Below are 24866 nucleotides of genomic sequence, written 5' to 3' on the forward strand. Positions count from 1 at the left end.
CCCTGGTGGGAAAACTAAGATCCCACATGCTGTGTGCTGTGTGCATGTATTGAGGCAAAGAAACCAAAAACCCACTGCAGCAGGATACTGAAAAAGAGTCTTACAAACCACATCATCTGGTGTCCTTGAAGAAAAGGAGAGGCCGTAGAATTCATTCTCTTTCGCTCCCTTCCTATCGCTTTATTATGGACTTAAAAAAAAAGAAAGTTTTATTGAGGTATTTTGGCATACAATATTTAAAGTGTACCACTCATTAAGTTTTGACATAACTATACATCTGTGAAACCATCAACCATAATCAACACAGTGAACAAAAGCATCATTCCCTAAGTGATTACATGTGCCCTTTTATAATTCCTCTCTTTGGCCCCTCCCAACCACTGATCTCCTTTCTGTCACTATAGATTAGTTTGCACTTTCTAGAATTTTACATAAATGGAAACAAATAAAGATATACTCTTTTTTCTCTGGCTTCTTTCACTCAGCATAGTTAATTTTGAGTTTCATGCATGTTGTTGCTCTTCTCAATGATTCATTTTTTTTCAGTTCCTGTCTGTTGAGAAGTACTATAGACCCTCTAAAGCCTTAATTTGTTTGAGTTTGTATTTAAGGAGGTGCTTCCTCCATGACCCCAAGGAACTTAGCATCACACAGAGGCACTTTTTTTTTTTTTTTTTTTTGATGAGGCTGCTTGGCTTGCAGGATCTGAGTTCCGAACCCATGTCCCCCTGGGGTGGCTAAGCAGAATCCTAACCACCGGACCACTAGGGAATTCCCATGTTATTTGTTGAAGGGATGAATTTTGACCACCTCAACAGTGCCTAATACCTTATATAGTTATGTTTGTTCCATGGAATGCTTGGTCTCTTAGGCCAACATCTTCATGATGGTGTTCATCTCACCTTCTGCTATACCATATGCAAAATAACAACCACTCACTTCTTAAATGTTTTTTAATGATAAAGCCAAGAACATACTCAAGTGTTCTTGAGCTAGACTCTGGGGGAAGGGGGAAGGTGTCAGGCGGGTGGTGGAAAAAGATAAATTAGGCATCACTCCTGCTCCCAATGTAGCTCTACCTTCTTGAAGACACTGCTCTTCATCAAGTTTTCAAAAAATATGTTTTAACTTGATAATAAATGTAAATGTATTTACATTTACATTTCTTTGCCTCAATAAATGTATGGGAGTCTGAGAAAAAGTCTACTTAACCTTTCAGACTTGGGCCGTCCCTTTGCTGCATTGTTTAGAATTACAGAGAAGAGTAGAGATTTGCTGAGAATATTGCAGGGACTCTGCCTCCCATACTGTAGCCAGGAAACAAAACCATGCTCCAACAGAGGTTTTGGGTGAGCAGTTAGTATTCTACTTATCTAACTAACGGAAAGGTTTAAGTAGAATATTTTCTCCCACTGAAAATTTGGGCTTAAATAACCAGTTTTACAGCTAGGACATTAAAAATAGCCATTGAATTATGGAACCATGCTTAACTGAGGAATTGTTTAGAAAAGAATGTTTTAAAAGCCATACCACTTTAGGGTGTTCCCGATTGCCTAGTGGTTAGGACTTGGTGCTTTCAGTGCAGAGGTCTGAGTTTGATCCTGTTCAGGGAAACATTCCACATGCCTCATCAGTTCAGTTCAGTTCAGTTCAGTCACTCAGTTGTGTCCAACTCTGCAACCCCATGAATCACAGCACACCAGGCCTCCCTGACCCTCACCAACTCCCAGAGTTCACCCAAACTTATGTCCATTGAGTCGGTGATGCCATCCAGCCATCTTGTCCTCTGTCGTCCCCTTCTCCTCCTGCCCCCAATCCTTCCCAGCATCAGTCTTTTCCAATGAGTCAACTCTTCGCATGAGGTGGCCAAAGTATTGGAGTTTCAGCTTTAGCATCAATCCTTCCAGTGAACACCCAGGACTGATCTCCCTTAGAATGGACTGGTTGGATCTCCTTGCAGTCCAAGGGACTCTCAAGAGTCTCCTCCAGCACCACAGTTCAAAAGCATCAATTCTTCGGCACTCAGCTTTCTTCACAGTCTAACTCTCATATCCATACATGACCACTGGAAAAACCATAGCCTTGACTAGATGGACCTTTGTCTCTGCTTTTGAATATGCTGCCTAGGTTGGTCATAACTTTGCTTCCAAGGAGTAAGCGGCTTTTAATTTCATGGCTGCAATCACCATCTGCAGTGATTTTGGAGCCCCCAAAAATAAAGTCAACCACTGTTTCCACTGTTTCCCCATCTATTTCCCATGAAGTGATGGGACCAGATGCCATGATCTTAGTTTTCTGAATGTTGAGCTTTTCATAGCACTTTGAAAGTATCTGAAGACAAGTAGCAAGAGTATTATGGTATTATGGACTCAGAAGCTAGTTTCAGGAAAAAAAAAATTTTACAGTCAAGAGATTTCAGAATTATTTTCAAGGGTGTTCACTGGAAAATGAAGGTATTCAGAGCTGCAACTATTGATGATTAAGCTAGAAAATTTCATGCCTATTGTAATACATGATTTAGGAAGAAAACAAGTGAATAAAGAAAATATGTAATCAACCTATGACATCAAATGAAAATTTAAGAACAAATGTTCATAATGTGCCATTTTTGCAAATATTTAACCCTTCTAAGGGGATTTGAAACCCAGCCCTTGTGGCTTCAAGGGTTGCCTGACTGTTCATGGAAACTTTTGTTATGCAGACTGGAATGAGCCTGGTTTTACTCTGAGACACTATTGCAAACCAACATGTAAACAAGGAAATTTTGGATCTCAAAGACTGAGAAAGCTGAGAAATTTGGCTCAAAAAATGGGACAGATTGAAACCATTTTTACCAAAGGAATATGAGACAGTTAAAAGAAATTGATTCAGAAAAAGACTCCTATCATTTTGAAAAGCTAGACATGAGGCACAACTTGTTCAGTTCTTGTTATAACTGTGTGCTGCTGTAATGCGCAAACACGTGCCAGGCTGATAAAGTATTTCCCTGGGTTTTAAACTGATGATGACACTGTCTCATACTGAGCTGCATATGAAAGAGATTTTCTCCTTTAAAAATTGTGTCAGAACCAGTGGGAGAAACAGACCTACCAAAGGGCATTTGGAGGTTCATCCTTGGGAAGAACATACACTGTAAGTTTTGAAATGCCTCCTATGATTAAAGTGTTATGGGGGAAAAAAAAAGCAAAACCTTGAGGAAGTTAGCAATGTGGCATACTTTCTATATTCCATTACCAAAGAGAAATTTTGCCAAACTAATTTATAGTGTTCAACCACGGTAGCTAAGTAGATTAAGAGTTACATCTGGGTTTCTCATGACTGGGTTGCCTTATAAAAACCCAGGCACAGATATTTCTGGAAAGCATGCTTTCTTGGGCAGCTTTTCAAAACTAATTTATTGATATTTTCAAATGATTAATAATGGGAGGCTCCAGTATGGATGTGAGAGTTGGACTGTGAAGAAAGCTGAGCACTGAAGAATTGATGCTTTTGAACTGTGGTGTTGGAGAAAACTCTTGAGAGTCCCTTGGACTGCAAGGAGATCCAACCAGTCCATTCTAAGGGAGATAGTCCTGGGTGTTCCTTGGGAGGAACGATGCTAAAGCTGAAACTCCAATACTTTGGCCACCTCACACGAAAAGTTGACTCATTGGAAAAGACCCTGATGCTGGGAGGGATTGGCGGCAGGAGGAGAAGGGGACGACAGAGGACGAGATGGCTGGATGGCATCACCGACTCGATGGACATGAGTTTGAGTGAACTCCGGGAGTTGGTGATGGGCAGGGAGGCCTGGCATGCTGCGATTCACGGGGTTGCAAAGAGTCAGACACGACTGAGCAACTGAACTATGGATGGGGAGCCCTTGATCTTCCAAAGCAATGGTTACTGACGCAAAAGTCCGTGGGAGCCAGGCACGTAATTAAAGTATGCACAGTCCAAAAAGTGCTGGGGACTGTAACAAACCAAGGAAAGAATACATCAGATAAAGGAGCAGCCTCATTCAGTTCCACCCAGTTGTTGCCTTGTGGGAATGGAAGCCCAGGGGTGACAGATCTTCTCATTATGCAAAAAACCTTAGAAACCCTGCTCTTTGTATATAATATCGAGATTTTTATGTGAAATCTCTTGAACTGTGAATGCTAGCAACCAGTTGTCTTGTTCGTAACAGCTTATTGTTATTACAGAAGCAGTACACATGCATTGTATAAAAATAGAAAAACATAGGCCAACAGCAGCAAAACATTTTCCCACCTCTCAGAGAGCACCACCGTTAACCCTTACTGCACATCCTTTCAGATCTTTTTTCATAGATATGTAGAGTTTTTAAAAGCAAAATGTGATTACCCTGCACGTGTGGTTTTGGTATTTTATTAATGATTTTGACCTTTCCGTCTCACTACATTTTCACCCCATCTAATCCCCTCTCCATATTAAAACATTTCCAGTTGACCACAAATGCCTTTTGTAGCAATTTGTTTAAACCAATAGGAAACCAGGACCATGTGTTTCCTTGCTCTCGTGTGCCTAGTGTGTGTGTGCTCAGTTGCTTCAGTCGTGTCTGACTCTGCAACCCTATAGGCTATAGCCCACCAGGCTCTTCTGCCCATGGCATTCTCCAGGCAAGAATACTGGAGTGAGTCGCCATGCCCTCCTCCAGAGGATCTTCCCGACCCAGGGATCGAACCCGAGTCTCCTGCATCTCCTGCATTGCAAGCAGATTCTTTACTGCTGAGCCACCTGGGAAACACATTGTGAACCTTAAGTCTCTTCATTCTAGCAGTTTAGGCTTAAATATACATTATCTACTGACTTGCTGAAGAGAGCAGGCAAGTTCCCCTACAGACTGCCTCACTTCCTAGTGTCCATTAGTTTGCTTCCTCTGTTTCCTGTAAACTGCAGTTTGTATCTAATACTTCTTTTGGGGTGGGGAGAATATATGCTAGGTTGGTCTATGTATTTGCCTCACACCAGAACTAGTCTATGGGTTAGCAATACCAGGACAGTTTCCAGGAAATGAGTGATGACAGTCTGATCCCTCCAACATATGCTTACATTTTTGGCTTCAAAACTGTATAAACTGACAGTGTTACTTGGCACTGTATGAATGTACAGTTGTCTCCAGTCATTTCACCTATAGTTTTTAACACTAATTAATAATTCTTGCTGGCTTCCCTAGTGGCTCAGCTGGTAAAGAATCCACCTGCAATGTGGGAGACCTGGGTTCGATCCCTGGGTTGAGAAGATCCCTTGGGGAAGGGAATGGCTACCCACTCCAGTATTCTGGCCTGGAGAATTCCATGGACTGTATGGTCCATGGGGTCGCAAAGAGTTGGACACAACTGAGCGACCTTCACTTCACTTCAGTAATCTTTGCTAGGACCAAAAATTTTTCTAGAGTTCACAAAATGCCGTTTTTCCAATTCTGTCATTTTTCTACATTTATTAGAATTTTTCCCTCTTCAACTAGGATTCAAATTAATGCTAAAAAAAATAATTCCCAATGGGCCAAACTCAATGCCTACAGGCTGCTACCATCTGATCAACACTTTAAGCCAGACCAGTCTCACCACTGTCATCAGTACCCTGTGCATTAGGTCTCTTATTTGTAACACTCAATTTCTTTGCACTTGTTGACATGTTGTTTGTAATCTTCTCACTGCATTTTATGTGTGTATTTATCTCCCTGGCTAGACTGTGACCTCCTCAAGGACAGGGACTCTCCTGTAGTATATTTCCTTTGCTTCTCCTAATGTGCTCTTAAAGGTACTTTGGTGATTGCTAATTCTAATTAACAAAAAAGCACTAGGAAGAACCCAAAATTTTCATATTGTCTCTTGTGTTCCCTGGCTTTCCCACTAAAACTTGTCCTAATTATCATAATGAAGTGCTTGTCTCATTTACTTATGCCCTGGGAGTCCCTGTGATGAGGGGGAGGGAAGAGGGGAAATAAGCCCTTTATTAATCTTCAAAAGTTGGAAAGTCAATTTCCAGTTTTGTGACCTTGGGGAAGTTCCATCATCACTCAAGAGTTTCTATGTCTTCACTTAGTAAAATGAGGTGACGGGGTTATCTCTGAACTCACACCTCACCTGGCTCTAACACTCCCGGATACAAATCTAACCAATACCTTTTAGTAGGTGTTCCTCCTAACCCATCTCTCCCTGCTTGAGTAGCACCTTGGCTCCCTTTATATGAGTCAACACTATCCTTTCTAAGATGAGATGAAGTCATACCCATGGTGGACAGAATTTGTCTCTGATGACTTCCTGACCATCATAATTAGACTGGTCTAATCAATGGCACCCCACTCCAGTACTCTTGCCTGGAAAATTCCAAGGACAGAGGAGCCTGGTGGGCTGCTGTCCATGGGGTCAGTAAGAGTCGGACACGACTGAGCGACTTCACTCTCACTTTTCACTTTCATGCATTGGAGAAGGAAATGGCAACCCACTCCAGTGTTCTTGCCTGGAGAATCCCAGGGATGGCGGAGCCTGGTGGGCTGCCATCTATGGGGTTGCACAGAGTCGGATACGACTGAAGCGACTTAGCAGACTTAGCAATCTCTATACAGTCATCAAAAACAAGACTGGGAGCTAACTGTGGCTCCTTATCACCAAATTCAGACTTAAACTGAAGAAAGTAGGGAAAACCACTAGACCATTCGGTGAAAAAGTAAAGTGAAAGTGAAAGTTACTCAGTCGTGTCCCACTCTTTGTGACCCCATGGATATTCTCCAGGCTAGAATACTGGAGTGGGTAGCCATTGCCTTCCCCAGGGGATCTTCCCAACCCAGGGATCGAACCTAGGTCTCCCACATTGCAGGTGGATTCTTTACCAGATGGGCCACCAGGGAAGCCCCTTTTCAGGTATGACCTAAATCAAATCCCTTACAATTATACAGTGGAAGTGACAATAGATTCAAGGGATTAGATCTGATAGAGTACCTGAAGAACTCTGGATGGAGATCTGTAACATTGTACAGGAAGAAGTGATCAAAACATCCCCCAAAAGAAATGTAAAAAGGCAAAATGGTTTTCTGAGAAGGCCTTATAAATAGCTGAAAAAAGAAGAGACATCAAAGGCAAAGGAGAAAATGAAAGATATAAGCATCTGAATGCAGAGTTCCAAAGAATAACAAGGAGAGATAAAGCCTTCCTAAGTGATCAATGCAAAGAAATAGAGGAAAACAATAGAATGGGAAAGACTAGAGATCTCTTCAGAAAATTAGAAATACCAAGGGAACATTTCATGCAACGATGGGCACAATAAAGGACAGAAACGGTATGCACCTAACAGAAGCAGAAGATATTAAGAAGAGGTGGCAAGAATACACAGAAAAACTATACAAAAAAGATCTTAAGGACCCAGATAACCACTATGGTATCATCACTCACCTAGAGCCAGACATCCTGGAGTGCGAAGTAAAGTGATCCTTAGGAAGCATCACTATGAACAAAGCAAGCTAGTGGAGGTGATAAAATTCCAGCTCAGTTATTTAAAATCATAAAGATAATGCTGTGAAAGTGCTGCATTCAACAGGCCAGCAAATTTGGAAAACTCAGCAGTGCCCACAGAACTGGAAAAGGTCATTTTTCATTCCAATCTCAAAGACAATGCCAAAGAATGTTCACACTACCGCACAATTGCACTCATGTCACATGCTAGCAAAGTAATGCTCAAAATCCTCCAAGCAAGGCTTCAGTAGTACTTGAATGGAGAACTTCCAGATGTTCAAGCTGGATTTAGAAAAGGCAGAGGAACCAGAGATCAAATTGCCAACATCTGTTGGATCATAGAAAAAGAGAATTCTAGAAAAACATCTGCTTCATTGACTACACTAAAGCGTTTATCTGTTTGGATCACAACAAACTGTGGAAAATTCTTAAAGAGATGGGAATACCAGACCACCTTACCTGCCCCCTGAAAAATCTGTATGCAGGTCAAGAAGCAACAGAATTAGACATGGAACAAAAGACTGATTCCAAATTGGGAAAGAAGTACATCAAGGCTGTAAATCGATGCTTTTGAACTGTGGTGTTGGAGAAGACTCTTCAGAGTCCCTCGGACTGCAAGATCAAATCAATCAATTCTAAAGGAAGTCAATCCTGAATATTCATCGGAAGGACTGATGCTGATGCTGAAGCTGAAGCTCCAATACTTTGGACACCTGATGTGAAAAGCTGACTCATTAGAAAAGAACCTGATGCTGGGAAAGATTGAACGAAGAAAGAGAAGGGGACGACAGAGGATGAGATAGTTGGATGGCATCACTTGCCCGATGGACATGAGTTTGAGCAAGTTCTGAGAGTTGGGGATGGACAGGGAAGCCTAGCATGCTATGGACCATGGGGTCACAAAGAGTTGGACATGATTGAGTGATTGAACTGAACTGAACTGAATCTATGCATCCCAGGAACAGTCTGCTCAGATTTCCCAGGTCAAACCTTAGGACCTCCTTCCCAACCAGGGCCAAGTGTCGATACCAAGGGCCCTACACAAGCAGTTGGCACAGCAGAGGCTCAGTCTTAGGTCTTCCTTGCTGCAAGGGAGGAGGAGATGGAGAGAAATGAGATTGGTTATACTCTTGTCCTTCTTGTAGTGTCTCGCCTTTAGGCTTCTGAAGGCCCCTAGGTCAGCTCTGGGGTATGGGTCCTTCTAAAAAAAAAACACACAAAATAAAAATGCTTTAACTCATTACTTTTTCCCAATTCTTTTCTCTCAGTCCTGCAAGTCTCCTTCCCCTCTTTTTGATCTCTTCCATATAGGTGCAGTCTCAGGAACCTCATCCAACTAGCTTTTTGTACCCAGAAACAGATTAGGTCCATCTTGACTGAGGACATAATCAAGAGATAAACGGAGCCTTACCATTTCCGTGGCCTTGAGCGCTCCAGGTGGAAGGGGGAAGCAGCCAAGTCTCTAAGGAGTCAGGGAGAGAACCTCCCCCGAGCTGCCTTATTCACAAACCACATTTGGACCTGCAGCAAATAGGCTTGGCCAGCCAGAGCACATAGCTCAAGCATGCTGTGAAAGCCTGACCCCTGTCCGTGACTTCCCTCTAAAGAGACACAAAATGGACTCATAATTCTTGCTTTTCTCCTCTCCGCATCTCAGGCCTAGTGGCTGCTGATGAAAATCAGGTGGTGGATTGGCCAAACAAGGTCCACCTGTTGCTGTGTTCTTGGCGGCATCCCATGAACCTTTCAGCACCAACAGGAAATAGCAAACAGAACTAGTAAAGATGAGCCGTCTCCCCGTGAACAGGAAGAAGGGAAGCTCTTGACAAGTGGGCTATGCTTGGAGCTTGCCAGTGATGCCATGGGGCGGCTGGAGCTGCTCTTATGCCACGGTCTGCCTTCCCTGGGCCCGTCTTCATCAGACCTTACCACTTGTTTTTCCTCAGGAGGGAGAAAGTGGCCCCTGTGGCAAAGACAGAATCTTAGAGACCCCCACAAACAGGACTAGGACAGATAAGCACAGACCTGGAAAGGAATCAGCCAGTCAGTGATGGAGGTCAAGATTCCCAAGAGTAAATGAACTGAAGGAGTTCAAACCTGGTGCTCTGTGACAAGCTAGAGGGGTGGGAGGTGGGAGGTGGGGAGGTGGGAGGGAGGTTCAACGAGGGGGCGTATGTATTATACCTATGGCTGATTCATATTGATGTATGGCAGAAACCAACACAATATTGTAAAGCAATTATCCTCCAATTAAAAAAGAGAAAAAAAAAAAAAAAATGAAGGGATGGAGGTAAGGCTACACATGCTTGTCTGGATTTCCCAGGCCCGGAGTCGCCTGATGAGAAATTTTCCGGGTCACAGAATCTTTGTATTCACTTATTTTATAACAATAGTTCAGAAGAAGCAATCCCAGCTGTGCTGAGCTGTGTGCTTAGTAGCTTAGTTGTGTCTGACTCTTTGCGACTCCATGGACTGTAGCCTGCCAGGTTCCTCTGTCCATGGAATTCTCCAGGCAATACTGGAGAGAGTTGCCATGCCCTCCTCCAGGGGATCCTCTCAACCCAGGGATCAAACCTAGGTCTCGACCCATATTACAGGTGGATTCTTTACCATCTGAGCAACCATGGAAGCCCAATCCAAGCTGTAGAACAAGTAATTTCAGAACATTTATCCCACCAAAAACAAAGTGCATTTCCTCTCTTTCTGGCACTCTGGTGTGAATCTCTTCCACTCGCTCAGAGGCGTCTGTTATGCAGTTCTCAGGTTGGCTGGCAAAGTCTTTAGAATCATCCCTAAATGTGAGTTATTTCCAATATGAAGCTAAGTGGCATAGAATGAAGACTAAGGATTAAAGGTTATCAGATTAATTTGCCTAAAACCAATTTGCCTAGAGTCTCAAATATTTATCAAATCTGCAGCATTTCAAAAGAATTTAGCAGATTCACTCTCACTTTTTTATGACTTATAAAATAGCTTTTAGTATATTTATTAAACTTTAATTTTTACAAAATTGATATATCTTTGAAACCCTTCACTGAATAATTGTGAAAGTTGATCATATATATTGCCACCAAAAAAAAAATGCATTTGAAAAAGGAAACTTGCACAGTCAACAATATTGGACCAAACTAAAGAATAAAACTTATTAATAAAAAATATTTAATACCAGTCATTGATAACAAAAGTTTCTCTCTCTCTACAAATGCCAACTGGTATAAATTTTTAAACTATGGAACAAAACAATATACTATATTATTATTTTGATTGCATGTAGTTTTAAAAATCAATCTGACAAAAAATGTATTCTTTAAAAAAAAGTAAACACTATATAATTTGCCAAAGTGCAACCAGCGATATTTAACTTGTTACCACAGGAACCAAATGTGGAAACCCAAGTTAGTACAGGATTTTGTATTTAGTCTGGTAAACATATTTGTTTTACGTGTCGTAAAACACTTTGTACTGTTGCAATTAGCCCTCTGCCTTCTTGTTCTGGGTAGGTCAGAAATCACAGCCGTCAGCAGGTTTTTCATCTTATTTACCAACCTCTCGAGAGTGCTTGATTCCACCACTATTAACTGTCATTAGTTTCACATGCTGTTCTAAAGAACTCCCTTCCATATGCAATTGGGGCTATTTTAATAGGAAATTGAGAAATATCTGATATTTCCCCTTACTTTGTCATAGTCCAGAGCAACCAACTATCATTTGACCAGTAAAGCAACACAGCACGTGCAGCGGTTAGACACACAGACTCTAGAGTCAGGTGAATACACTGAATGTGAATGCTGGCCCCCTAACTTACAAACTGCTAGTACTGGGGAAAGTCACCTAAGCTTATGAAGACTCAGGATGCAAGTATAAATTGCAAAGAAAACCAGCATCTTTCTTCACCTTTTCACTTTCTATTGCTGTTGTCTATACAACCTTTGTTAGTCAACTGAATAGGCCACATACTTGTTTGTTAAGAATATATTGATTGGCTTTTTAATAGAACGAATGTAGTAGACAGACCTAGGCATCAAAATCATATTGAGTTGTTGTACTTTTCAAGGCATATAATTTGGAAAAGAATATTGGATTAAGAAATACAAAAAACGATACATGAAATGTTTATATCAATTATATTTATTGCTGGAAACTTTATAGTTAAAAAAAAAAATGTTTGGGATGTCCCTGGTGGTCCAGTGGTTAAGACTCTGAGCTTCCAATGCAGGGGGCATGGGTCTGATCCCTCGTGGGCAAACTAATTCCACATGCCACATGGTGTGGTCAAAAAATTAAAAAAAAAAAATTTGTTTAATGTTTGAAAATAGGTTAACACAGGAAAAGATATTATCCACAAAGGTAAGAAGCAATCCAATCATTTACAAAGTGCTGCAAATCTGATAAAATTTATGTTGCTGATAACTCAAGAGTACTCTTAGATGAAAAGATACAAATCTGAAATATTCAAGAACAGAACAACTAAATGGCTATAAAAATACCCAAAAGAGAACTCAGTTTTTGGCAACCTGGTCATTAAGAGAAGTGAACTTTAAGTAAACTTTCAGTGAGTTGATTTTAAGAGATCTAGCCAAACATTAGAACCAAGAGTTTTGCCTCTCTGGCTCCCAGAACCTCAGAGTTTGGGAGCTGCAGTGGATAATCCTGGTTCCCTCTAAGAGGCAGCAGGTCCAGAGAGCTGAGCTACTTCTAATGAACCAAGTGTAACAGTCACTAAGAAGAGAGTGTGTGTGCGCACACAAATGTATACTAGACATACAGACCAGAATCAGACCTTTAGAAAGTATTGGAACCCACCTGTATGTGCCTGTCACATGCTATAGCACAGTCTGTACACATGGAACGAAGGCCAGTCACCCCTACCATGGCAACTAGAGGGCTCCTCCTCCACGTCCATTTGGGAATGTCTTTTTTTCTAAGAAAAAATATGTTTGGCTGTGCCAGGTCTTAACTGCGGCACACGTGATCTTTGATCATCACTGTGGCACATGGGATCTTTAGTTGCAGCACACAGGATCTTCACCTGTGGCATGTGGGATCTAGTTCCCTGACCAGGGCTTGAACCCAGGCCCCCTGCGAGTCTTAGCCACTGGACCACTAGGGAAGTCCCCCATTTGGAATGTCTTGATCTTTGGGTCTCTGGCCATTGGGGCCCTCCCTAGGGGACTCTCCTGCCAGGCCTGCAGTGCCTTTCTTGCCTTGGCTGGCCTCAGAGGGGCCCACTGGCCAGAGGAATTTGTCAGTGGTGGTGTTGGCAGCAGTAGTGACTACATCTCAGATATAATTGGCAGGGGGCTGCCGGGCACTGAGCCTCTGCATGTGACAGCCGTGGCAGAGCAAGTGCCCATCTAGAGGGAAGCAGCAGCAGCCTTCCTCATCACTCAGCTGCATCCGGCAGTCCTAGGAAAGAAAGACACCTAGTTCAACTCAGCCCGGGCACCCTGGACATCTGGGGAGTCTGCCTTGTGCAGCACTGAACTCCCAGTGACTGGAAGAAAGCGGGTGGGGTTGGAGGGGATGAACACCCAGAGAAAACTGGGGAAATACCTCAACTGGACACCAGGTGTCGCTGCTACAGCAGAAATAATGAGACAGAATCCCATTTCCAGCTGTTAGCAGGAGTACCTAGGTTTAGGAGTCTTGACTCTGGTGATGCCTGATTTAGAAAGGACTAAAGGACCAGGCCCAGAGAGAGTGGCTGAAGGGTGAGAAAGAGACTGGAGATGGGTCAGAGCACCTTCCTGGTTTCCCACGGCCTATACCTCTCCTACAGACAACAACAGTTTTCAGACTTCACTCCCCCAGCCCCATTCCAGCTCTGGGTGCCCTGGCCCCCAACACTGACCTCGCAGTGGTAGCATTCAAAGTGATAATCTCGGTCCATGGATATCACCCTCACGATGTCCTCACAGCCCTGAAATAATGCACACCCCCGTGGGCATGAAAGCAACTTGACAAGCCGAGCTTCGCCCTCCCCACCTGGCCCCCTCCAAACGAAAGATCACACAGAGGCCTCCAGACCCTCTCTGCCTCCATCTGTAGCTTTTTTCTCTTTTGGCTGCACTACTGGGCACATTGTACTTCTCCAGCCAGGGATCTATTGCACCTGAGCCCCTTGCAATGGAAGCTCAGATTCTACTGGACCACCAAGGACATCACCATTCTGTAGCTTTGAGATGGCCTTTGCAAACCCTACGGGAACTTTCCCCTTCCCCATCCCTGGCACCACCTCCAGAAGGGCAGTGTCCCCTCTTGAAGTCTCCCCTCTGTCTGGAGGCTCAGGCCTTACAGAGAGGAAAGGGGCACGCAGCGTAAGTAAGCTAAGCCGGGGACGAGGAGACCCTGCAGGGTCTGGGTCCTCACAGGCTTTTGGCATTTTTCCCATGGCACACACAGTGTAAATCATGTCTGACCCCTTCCTAGCAGCCCTGAGGATTCTTCCCACCTTTTCCCGGCCCCTACATCTGGCGACCTTGACTTCAGAGAAAGTCTCCTTCTCTGGACTGGGAGAAAAGAGATGAAGCCTGGGCCCAGCGAGGCTGTTGGATAAGTCCAGGCCCGGATGTTGGGGTCAGGGTGATGACCCAGAGAGCAAAGTCACACGGGAATCTTTGAGGAGTGCATTCCTCAGCACCACCGCCTCCCATGGGAGGCCAGGCAGCCGGTCCCCAGTCCCTTCCCAGAGGCGGCAGCCCTGGCTGCCCTGCAGGAGAACCCAGACACACTGACCTCTGAGGGGAGGATGGGTTGGCCACAGGCTGCGCACTTAGGAGCGTAGCTTCTGTAAGGGAGAGGACAGAGGTGAGCCGAGGTGGGGGCTCCCCGAGCCGGGTTCCACACCGCACCCCGCAGGCCGGACTCACTTGTGGTAGTCGGTGACACAGTACACCTGGTTGGAGAAGTCCACGGTAAAGGGAATGCCGTCCAAGCATTTGTTGCAAACGATGCATCGGAAGCAGCCGGGGTGGTAGGACTTTCCCATTGCCTGGAGGATCTGGTTCATGGGGTGGGTGGAGAATCAGTCTCTGCTCTTCAGCTACTGATGAGGCTCCCTGCTGCTCCCCCTAATCTCATCCAAGCCCCTGCTCTCCTTCCTCCGCTGTGGAACCCAGGAGGACCAAGCAGTATTAAAAATAGATGCAGAAACCTTGAAAAATGTCTTCAGGAGCATCCAGGCCAGTGTTTCTCAGCCTTGGCTGCATATCAGGATCAGGCAGGGAGGTTTTTAAGCCCATCTCTGCCTGGGTCCCACCCAGAAGTATTCACCACAGTCTCTGGAGATGACCCAGCCCTGGTATTTTTTTCTCTTCCCCGGTGATCTACTAGGCTGCCAGGGTGGGGAACCACCAGGCAAACCAACTCCTCCTTACAGAAAAGAAAACTGAGCTTCAGCTGATCTCAGCCAGTAGCAGAAAGGGGATTAAGACTCAGGACCCCACACTCCAGGCTCAGGCGGAGGGCGGGGCTGTGCCTGCAGAGTTAGGGAGGGGCTAGATGGCAGGCTGAGTAGTCCAGACTTGATCCCACAAGCAAAGAGAAGCCACTATAAACAGTTGTTTGGGCAAAGAATGGGATGCAAGTGATTGCTGATGGGTTTCTCCCCTCACTTTTTCTCAGGATCCATTTTGTTCCTGATTCCGCCCCTCAGCCCAGCAGCCTCACAGTCTCAGCTGAAGACACTGCTTACCTTCTCCAAAATCAAGTGACCACAGACACAGCATTTCTCAGCTGCCTCCTGAAACCCTGAAAACTGGGAAGAGAAGACCAAGGGAGGGCATTACAGGCTGAGAACAACCTGAGGAGTGGGACCCCAGCCGGCCACAGAGCAAGGCGTGGGAACCAATTCCAGACCCAGGGGACCTCTCACTCACCAGATAGTCTTCCTCACAGTACACAGAGCCATTGACGCTGTAGAAAGCCTTGCAGCGCAAAGTTCGCCCTAGAAGCAGCAGAGAAGACGCTGGAGTCTCTCCGGGGTCCAGGCACAGGGCATCCCCGTGGCGGGGTCACTGCTCTCTGCAGCTTCACGGTTCACTTAAACCTGGACTTCAGTGCTTGTCCTCCTAACTGCTGTCTGCCCCACGCCCCCATCTGATGCAATTCCCATTTGCTCTGGTCTCCTTCCTGCCAACTCCCCACTCCTGTGCTGCTACTTCTCCAGCTCCCGCCTCCTCACCAGCTTCCTGTGCCCCTGCTTTCCACGAGTGCCTTCTTCCCCAGTGTCTGGGCTTCCTCGGGGAGCCACCTGGCAGAGCAAAGCCCACCACAGGTTGGGGACGAGGTTCAGGGGCTCTGAACAAGATGCCATACGATACGTTCAAACGCAATCGCACTGTCATGGACTCTGCCCTCTGGGACCTTTCAACCCAGGAGCCTCCACACAGCTCTCCTCTGAGCCCTCCCTGTCTCCCAGGGATAAGCTCCATGGAGGTCAGGACATACTGGAACTACCACTGGGGACAAAGTGCTTTGTTTGGGAGCAAAGTTGGTCCCCTTTCCTGCCACACTGGACTGTTTCCCCAATTTTAGAGGGACCCAGAGTCTCTGGGGTCACAGCACCCCAGGATCTTCTGCAAGCAGACGAGGCAGGACGATTCCCCATGAAACCAGCACCCAGGAACTGCTCCGGGGTGTCTAAATTATCAGGGATCAGGAGGAATGAGACGAGGGCGGAGAATGGGCAAGTTGCCCGTATCTGCCCTCCTCTCACCAGAATCTCCACTTCCAGCTCTCCCCAGTGGTTCAGAAAAGTTGATTTAGAAACTTGTGAGACACAAGGGAGTAGAAGGAGGGAAACAGACATTCCCAGAAGAGGCTCTATAAACAGAAGGACAGACAGACAGATGAACCTAAAGGGAGCCAGGCAGAGGCTGGGAGTGGCGCGGAAAGAAACGCTGAGGGCTGGAGTCAGACAGGCATAGATAGGAGATTAAAAGGTTCAGCAAAGGAACCAGAGTGGGTAAGGGCGGGGGTTGGGGGGTGGTAATGAGGGAGGTGAGGGAAGGGCTGGGGAGTTGAAGCCACTGGGAGCACCCCCCTCCAGGCGGGCCTCCTGAGCTAACAGCAGCGGGCATTCCTGGAGCGTGATGTCATCAGCTTGGCATGGCCTGGTGGCCTGCACTCCAGCGAGGTGGCTGAACTCTGACCAGCCAAGAGAAACCCCCCCCCCGCCCCCCACAGCTCCCCACTCCCCCAGCCCACCCCACCCTTCCCACATTCCAGTCTTTCACTGTCGCCCCAGGCAACTCGGCTGCCCAAGACCAAGCCCCACCAAGGCGAGGCCAGAGGGCTGGGAGGGAGTCCAGCTTGGGCAAGCAGGAAGGCAGAAGAAAGGAGGAACAGAGCAAAGGAAACAGGCCGAAAAGAGGGAGGGCTGACTCTGGCTAGAAAGCTGACCCAGGTAGCGCACAGAGTAGGGGAGCAGGAAAGAAGGCCAAGGCCAGACCAGCAAATGCAGAGGCACAAGCTCCGCTTTCCCGGGGCACTCATGCGTGTGTCCGTGCTCGAGGCCTCGGGCCCTGTCCAGAAGGTCTCTCTGGGGACTGCACTCACCACAGGAGCAGCAGACAAAGCACTGGGTGTGATAGAGGCTGTCCAAAGCCTGACAGGCGTTGCTCTGCCCATAGATGCCTTTGTTGCACTTGATACACGTGCCTGAGAGGAGAGAACAGCTTGTCAGCATCACATCCCACTCCCCTAGCTCAAACCCAGGCAGTCGCCATCTTTCCTGATGGCAGAAGACCACCAGCCACAACCTCCATTTGATGGGCTCCATTCTGGAAAGAACGAGTAAATGGGATGCAGCCAGGGCTTGGCTGGACAGACTTACTCTTGTTGACTGATTAATCAACAGACATTATCTGAACATCCATTTAGCACCAAGCAAAAACACTGTGCCCAACACTGTGGAAAACTGGAGAAAGTCAAAGGTCCCCGGCTTTCAGATGCTGGTTTCTGTTGGGGAGAAGAGGCTAAAAAGGCAAGGTCTGATCCCTGGGGCACTATGTGGACAGAGATGCAAGTTCATAAGGCCCCAGCAGCATCCTGGAAAAAATGTCCTAGTGAAAGGAGGCCAGGCCCAGAAAGCCTCTCCAGGACCTCAGTTTCCCCATCTGTAAAATGAACTGCTGTTCAGTTACAGAAAGAGCTCTGCTCCATACCCCTAAGCCTCCAAAGATGGTGAGAAGGATGTGGCTCAGCAGAGGACCCTGTGCAGACGGGACCATGTGAGTGTGACTCCTCTGGGTACGTGGCTGCTTAGAATGCAGGGTGTGTTCCAAGGATTGAGGGTTGCAGAGGAAGGGGGTGGGGAGGGTAGCAGAACCCCTAATGTCTCCCTGTCATCTTCTATAATAGAAGAAACAAAGCTGAACTGCTCTTCCCCAACATCTCCCCTAAGATCCATAACACCAGGCTCTGGCACCCGCCTTTCCTGGGTGTGTTCTTCCCTCCTTCCACTCCCCAATTCCAGGCCCATGAGTGAGGGCCAGGGCTTGTCTTTGGGGAGCAGATCCCAACCGGCCCGCCTCACCCCTCACCCTGCCCCACCTCTCCCCCTCGGCACACTGCCACACTCCTTGCCTGTTGGGGCCCATCCCAGTCTTTGCCCAGGGGCTTGGGAGCCCGTGCAGCAGCTGCAGCAACTGATGGGCCCAGGCCTGCCCTGCTCCCACCCACCCTCTGGCAGCTGGGCAAGGCTGGAGCCAAGGAAGAGGGCCCCTACTAGGTGCAGGAGTGGGAGGGTAGAGTTAGGTTGGGGGTTCTGTCAAGAGGAGGCAACCAGACCACTAGGGAGGCCCTTCCCTACCCACCTTCCACAGGGAGGAGAGCTCTGCCCCAAGAGCATTGTGCTAGGGGGCCCTATTAGAGCCACTTTTGGGGGAAGCCTTCGGACATTATGGGAAGATGAGAGCCAACTGCTCAGGCACGTCCGCCTCACCACCTCTAACCTAGCATATCCACCTCTCTAAGTTCTTCCTGCCATTTTTACAGCACTCTCTCCCAGCAACTTTCCTCCTTTTGCTTCTGATGGCTTAGCTGAGGAGACTTCTGTCCACCCATCAGCGGGTCTCCTGGCCTCAAAAGGAAACTGCTAAAAGGCTCCCTTAACTAAAGGGTTATCTGCTCTGGGGGCAAATAGGGAATGATTAGAGTTGAACTAAGCAGGGCCCTTTCAGCCTTTAGCCCCTGCTACTTCTGAACCTCCTCCCAGTCTTCCTTCCCTGGCTGGGGTCCTCTCCCTATTTACATTTCTAGCCAGAGTTCTAGAGCTTGGGGTCTACCTCAGGAACATGGATGGTGAGAAAGGTGAGAAGACGCTGGGAACACTGAACAGGCCCACAGACCTAGGTGTGAGCCCTCCACTTCTTTCTGTACTTCCTATCGAAACCAGATCAGCATTTTTTAATACAGTGGTGTCTGTGGGTCTTGGCTAAAAGATCATTCAAGACCGCAATACTCTCCCGCAGCTGAGACGTACAATAGTTAATATTTCTTGAAGTTAACTGCTTTGGAAGAGAGGCAGCAACCAGGTTTCTTTAGCGACAGAAAAGTAAGGATTCTGAGCAGGTTATGACCAAAACTCATGGCCAGGTTATTTCTGGCAGTTACACACGGTCGTCATCCATCCAGGGCCATCCAGGGGTGATGCCGTCCCGGTTGGTCAAGGCTTCTGCCCTGACTTCCGGAGGATGGGAAAAATAGAAGCTGACTCCACTGGGTCTGGACTTAAATGCCCACGCACGCACGGAGCCAGCAGGACTGGGGCCAGCCAGCAGCAGGGTCCCTGCTTTCCGTCCAGGGTTTTCTTCCTCCCCCCAGGCTCCATTTCCCCGACAGCGGCCACAGCTCCGCGCGTGTTAGGAAGCAGCTCCCCCACCCCCTACACCCCACCTCCGCCCAGCGTAGCGCGACCGGCCCCGCCCGCAGGCACCTGGAGCGCCCGGGCAGGAGCCGGCAAGCACGCTGTCCGCCCGCCCCGCCCCCCACCCTCGCATTCCCCGAATTCCTGCGGGCGGAGCCAGGGCCCGGGTGGGGGCGCGGCGCGCAGGAGCCTGCAGGGGCACGGCCGTCGAGGGGGGAGCATGAAGGGGGATGCTCTCCCCGCCTCATTTGCCCCCCACCCCCCGCAAGGCCTCCTACCGCGAAAATACCCAGGCTCTAAAGCCTGAGGAACTGGGATTCACGAGATCATTGGGGCGGAGGTGGGGAGGGGGAAGCGGTGAATTTAACAGGAATAAGATGCCCATGGTCCATTTGAAACCCACTGGGTATGGGAAATTCCTCTTGTTTCTTTCCTAGCCCCGCGTCTCTGCCTCCGACTTCCCAGCGTCAGCCGTCGGGGCAACGGGCAACCGAATGAGGCGAGCGGTCCTTTCCCGACCCTAACCACTTCTCTCACTCACCAAAGTAGTCCTCTCTGGACTCCGGCTCCCGTATCCGGGCCCGGGCGGCCTCTGGAACAAACGCACCCGGCGGCTCCTCGAGACCCGACGTCTCAAGCCCCGCGGATTCTCCGCGGACGCCGGCTTCTCGCCCACCTGTGCCCACCGTCAGGCGCAGCAACGCTGTTAGTTCATCCTGGTATCGGGCGCCCGCGGCGCAGTCCCCGTAGCCAGTCACCGAGTGTCGTCCGGGTTGCGCCCCTCTTCTCTCCAAGGGCCCTGTCGCTCCCACTCCGGCCCCGGCGAGAGCTCCCGGGCTGCCCAGGGCCGGGGGATACGAGTGGCGACTTTCCTGGCAGCCGAACCCCGAGGGCCGATGAGCGCACAGTCGGTCCAGGGCAGCGTGGAGCTCGGGGTAGGCGGACGGCACCCCTCCAGAGGAATAGCCCGCCGGAACCCCGGGCAGGGGTGGGCCAAACAGGCATGGCCCGGCAGGCAGGGGGCTTCCGTGGCGCTGGTCGTAGCCCATGCTGATGCCGCTGGTACGGTTGCTGCAGGGTCGGCTACCTCCGGCTCCACCAGCCCCCGCCCCGTCCAGCAGCAGACTGCCCCGGGGACTGGACGGCTTGCTGGCGTCGCTGGCTGAGCTACTGGCGAAACTGGAGCGGGGGCTTAGGGCTGGGGCCGTGGTCTCCAGCCGAAAGTCAGGGGGCAACGACTGAGGTAGAGGCAAGGCCCGGGAGGGAGGCGGTCCCCCCGGAAAGGAGCCTTCGTAGCGCGGCACCTCAAAGGAGCCGCGCGGGTTCCGCTCAGCGTCCAAGGGGCCTTGCTCCCGGGCTGGCTCCAACGGCTCATCCCCAGGTCCCCCAGCAGCTCCACGGGGCCCTGATTTCCTTGGTCCCCCCAGCCCACTCAGGCGTCCCTTGCCCGGCCCGGGGGTCCCATCAGACCCAGACCGGCTAGATTCACCCTTTCTGCGGCCGAACTTCGCGCTGCCGGAGTCCGAGAGTCTTAACTTCTCCAGCAGGCGACTGGCTTTCTCCCCTAAACGCTCCATGCCCTCAGGTCTGGGGCGTCCAGCCCCCTCCCCGCCCGGCACCCTGCAGCGTCTCGGCTGCCGCTTCTCTTTCCCAGCGGCCGGACTCCGGTTCCCGAGGGGCACAGGATAGGCACAGGGGTTTAGCGGGCGGTCCGGATGCCCGGCGCCAAGAATCCCGCAGCATCCCCCAGCGAGAGGGGTTTCGTCCCCCCGCGCATCAGGGGTTAAGCGGGGCTAGAAGGGCCTACGGCCGCGGCTGTCCCGTCCGCAGGTCTATCTGTTCAAGCGTAGACTCGCCCGACAGCCCCCACTCTCCCCAGCCCCCGCCCCCCTCGCTCACACTCAGCACCGACTCAACTTCTCTCCCAAACTTTTGTCTGCCTGGCCGGATCTACTTTCCTGGAGGGCGGAGCGCCGAACGCGAGAGGAACAGGGGTGTCGGCGCAGGAATCCAGTGCACCGGTAAGGGGTGGGGGGGGTGCGGTGCTGGTGCTAAGTGTCCCGGAGCTGGAGATCCGCCGACTGGAGGCGAAAGGAGGGCGGGGGGCAGTTTAGGCAGTTGCTACTACATCACTCAAGAATTAGGACAGGAAAAAGTGGGTGAGGGCAGGGGAACTCTTTGTTCGCAGTTGGAATGCGCGGAGGGGCACGGTGGAATGTCGCGATGCGAGACCGAGCGACGCGAGGCTTGTTCTGCGCAAACACCGTGACTTTGTTCCTAGTGTGGGAACTGTGGGAGAGATGAGCAGGGACTGATACAGAAGTCCTGTCGTGAGATAGAGAGAAAGGCAGATACATAGAGAGGTTCAGAGACGCGAGACGCGTAAGAGCCCAGCAAAGCGAGGAAGCTTATATAGAGGTGGTGGAAGACAGGTATGGAGGGGAGAAAACGACCAAAGGGGATCGTGAGTGGTGCGGGGATGGAAGGCTGGATAGACCTAGAAAGTGACAAATTCGCGCAGATCCAGCGAGAATGAGAAAAACAGATAAGCTGAGATAAAAAGACAACTCTCTGAACCTAGAGCTCTGTAATGGGTGGGAGGGAGCCTTAGTGTGTGAAAAAGGAGAGGAAACGGCTGGGGACTAATCTCTCCCTTCAGGGTAGGACAGATAGAAGGATAGATAGACACCCCCTGGTGTTGGGAAATGAGATTTTTAGCAAATATAGCAAGTGACTGGGTATAGAAGGCCTGGTTTGAGGGTTAGCAAACACCCTTGGTTGACCCATAGGAGACTGGTGATCAAGAGTAAGTACTAACCTAAGGGGAAGAAGAAAAAAAAAGTCATTTAGAGGCGACAGCAAGTGAAAATGATCAAGGTGGAAAAGGAAAAGAAGCTGATCTTGGAGGATCAAGAATAAGGAAAAGAGGAAGCCACGGCTGAAGCTGAATGTACCTAATTAAATATCAGCCAACCGATTTTGCCCAGACTAGCACATGGGGCGTGGGGGAGGGGAACGGAGAAAGAAATGACTCCTTTGTATTTAGATAGTAAATTAGTATGAAAATGATATGCAAACAAATCGTGCATATATTTTCATCTCAACATTTTGAACACCTTTTATAATCTTAGTGTAGCCTTAGGGAATGAAGAAAGAAAGGAGGTTAATATCTTTGGGGAAATCAATTTGGCACAAACTATTAGGCTTCTTTGTCCTAGCTGTATTGTCTCCCTGACCTCATCTCTCCTGAAAAGCAGCCTGTTTCCCAGATCAGGCCTACAGCTTTTCTCTGATCCAGAGGAGAGTTTACTCTCAGACTGGAAGCAGGGAGAAGGAAAGCATTAGTAAGGGAGCTATCAGGTTGCATCTAGAACCTGCCGTGAGCTACGTCTTCAGGATCAACCAGAAGGTTCTCCCTCCTCTCCTGTCTCCACATGGGGAAGGAGAAACTGGATTCTTCCTTCCAGTTACTTACATCCTCCAATATTTGGGAATTTCGTTCCTCTGGGATTAGAATGGAAGAGTAAATCTTATGAAAAGTTGACATGCCATTAAAGGAGGCCCATCCAGGAGTTGGTGGTGCAGCAATGGGCAGAGTTGGGATCAAAAACCCGTGTTTTCAGGGGATAACAGAAAGCAGACACACATGGGGGAGGGTGTGGTGTGCTGACAGGGTATGCTCCAGTAGTGCTCATGACCTTGGAGTAGACACTCCATAGTCTGAGCTGGAGCTAGGAGCTCCACAGGCCCTGCTGTCCATGCCCTTAATTAAGCTCTATATACACTGGTGATTCCCAAATCCACCTCTCTAGCCCAGACCTTCTTGGACTTAAAAAACTCAGCTGACGACTAGCATCTTCACTTGGTTGTCTCAAAGGCACACAACACTCTAAATTGACCTCAGCTTCCCTGCCTCCCAAAACTGGCTCCTCCAGCATTTCCTGAGTGAATGATACCATTTTTTTTTAACCACTTAGCTACTTACACCAGAAACCTGAATATCAACCTTATGTCTTCCTCCCTTAACCTCAAACCCAACTGAATCCTATCACCATTTATGAATTCTGCTTCTGAAATATCTTTCAAATCTGTCTTTTCCTCATCGCTACTGTATGTATGTGTCCTATATCTCAGGCCACCATCTTTTCTCTCCTGGACCACTGCAAAAGTCTCCCTGCCTAGGCTTTCTCTCCTTCCCATCCATTGTATACACTGAAGTGAAGTGTTTCTTCAGAAACACAAACTGATCATCTTATTTCCCTGTTAAAAACTTGTCAACGAGCAAATTCACTGACAGTGGTTAAGACTCCATGCTCTCACGGCTGACGGCCCAGTTTCCATCCCTGGTCGGGGGAGGTTCAAATCCTGTAAGCCCTGTGGCATAGCCAAAAATATATATCTTACAGAGTCTGTCTGCCCCTTCAGTCCCTTCTCTCGGCATCATCCCCTCCTGCAGCAGAACTGCACTTTGTCTGTGCTCCTCTTGCCTCTGGACTTCTGTACTTGCTGTTTTCCCTAGGTTTGGAACACTCTCTCTGCCTCCTCTTCCTTCCTGGTTAACTTCTCCTCGTCTTCCAAGCATCGGTCTAAACACTCCTCTGAGAAGCCTTTCCAGACCAGAGCAAGTTAGCTACCCCTGTGGTTCACAGCCATAGCACACACACATCCCCATCATCACACTTACCACAGTTCATTTCATTGCCTACTTAAATGCCTGGTTTCCTGACGAGATGATAAAACTGCTCAGCATCTAGCCTGTTCAACAGAGTATCCACAGCACCTAGCACAGTACCTGACACCTAGTAAGCAGTCCATATGTTATAGGACTGACTGAACAAAGAGAAAGCCATGTTTACGTCTCAGTTTATCCAAAAATGCACACATTCTCTGTGTTTGTGTGTATGTTCTGAATTTGTGCTTATGCATACACAAACACACATACACACACCTTCTTCAAAATACAGTTTCGCTGACAGAACTAAGAAATAGCTAGCAAGCTGCATATACTGCTTGGTCACACGGTGGGAAAGCAGCTGTTGGTGAGACAGGGGAATTCTTTAAACCTTAATTTCCTCATGTGTAAGGCAGGAATAATAAATGCTTCCTTATATAACTGAATAAACAATAGCTATTACTTCTAGATCCCAACTCCCAAATAGGCGCGGAGCTTGTGCTCTGCTCAGAAGCATCAAGTCCATGACTGAGACTGTCCACCAGGTGGGAGTATTACCCCGGCCTGGCGCTGTGCTGCCTCCACTGCAGAGCAAGACCAGCAATCGGGGGAAGTCGAAGCTACCACCAGGGCCACTTACTTCCCAGAGCTTTGAGTGAAACTAGCAGAAAAAACAACTCAGAGACCAGGGCACATGTCAAGAAGGCCTGTTTCTTTGACCCATACTCCTCCTTTTCTCATCCTAGGCTCCTCCGAGGCACTGTTTATGCTTAGGAATAAGCATTTTCTGGCTTGCCATTCACAGTTGGGGGTGTTTTTTCCCCATGAAAATAAGTCCTTTTATCCCACCAGAGCTGCTAGCTTCTACTTC

At 48.4% G+C, this 24866-nt stretch overlaps 1 protein-coding gene across 3 annotated transcripts; it reads right to left on the reverse strand.

Moving 5' to 3' along the window:
* Positions 1-11602: 11602 nt before the first annotated feature.
* On the reverse strand, positions 11603-21129 carry AJUBA (ajuba LIM protein). Of its 3 annotated transcripts, XM_068963944.1 has the most exons (8): positions 19865-21129; positions 17013-17114; positions 15332-15399; positions 15148-15210; positions 14324-14454; positions 14190-14241; positions 13306-13374; positions 11603-12860 (listed from the first exon to the last, which is right to left on the reverse strand). In XM_068963944.1, the coding sequence occupies exons 1-8, from the start codon at positions 20898-20900 to the stop codon at positions 12735-12737; spliced, it is 1647 nt and encodes a 548-aa protein (XP_068820045.1). In that variant the 5' UTR covers positions 20901-21129; the 3' UTR covers positions 11603-12734. The 3 variants fall into 3 exon arrangements, with proteins under 3 accessions (XP_068820045.1, XP_068820047.1, XP_068820046.1); XM_068963946.1 differs by lacking the exons at positions 17013-17114; positions 19865-21129 and adding an exon at positions 15637-15760; XM_068963945.1 differs by lacking the exons at positions 11603-12860; positions 13306-13374; positions 14190-14241; ... (2 more) ...; positions 15332-15399; positions 17013-17114 and adding an exon at positions 17656-17699.
* Between the last annotated feature and the right edge of the window lie 3737 nt (positions 21130-24866).

This window comes from Capricornis sumatraensis, chromosome 2 (assembly GCF_032405125.1).
Source record: "Capricornis sumatraensis isolate serow.1 chromosome 2, serow.2, whole genome shotgun sequence".
Taxonomy (NCBI): Eukaryota; Metazoa; Chordata; class Mammalia; order Artiodactyla; family Bovidae; genus Capricornis; species Capricornis sumatraensis.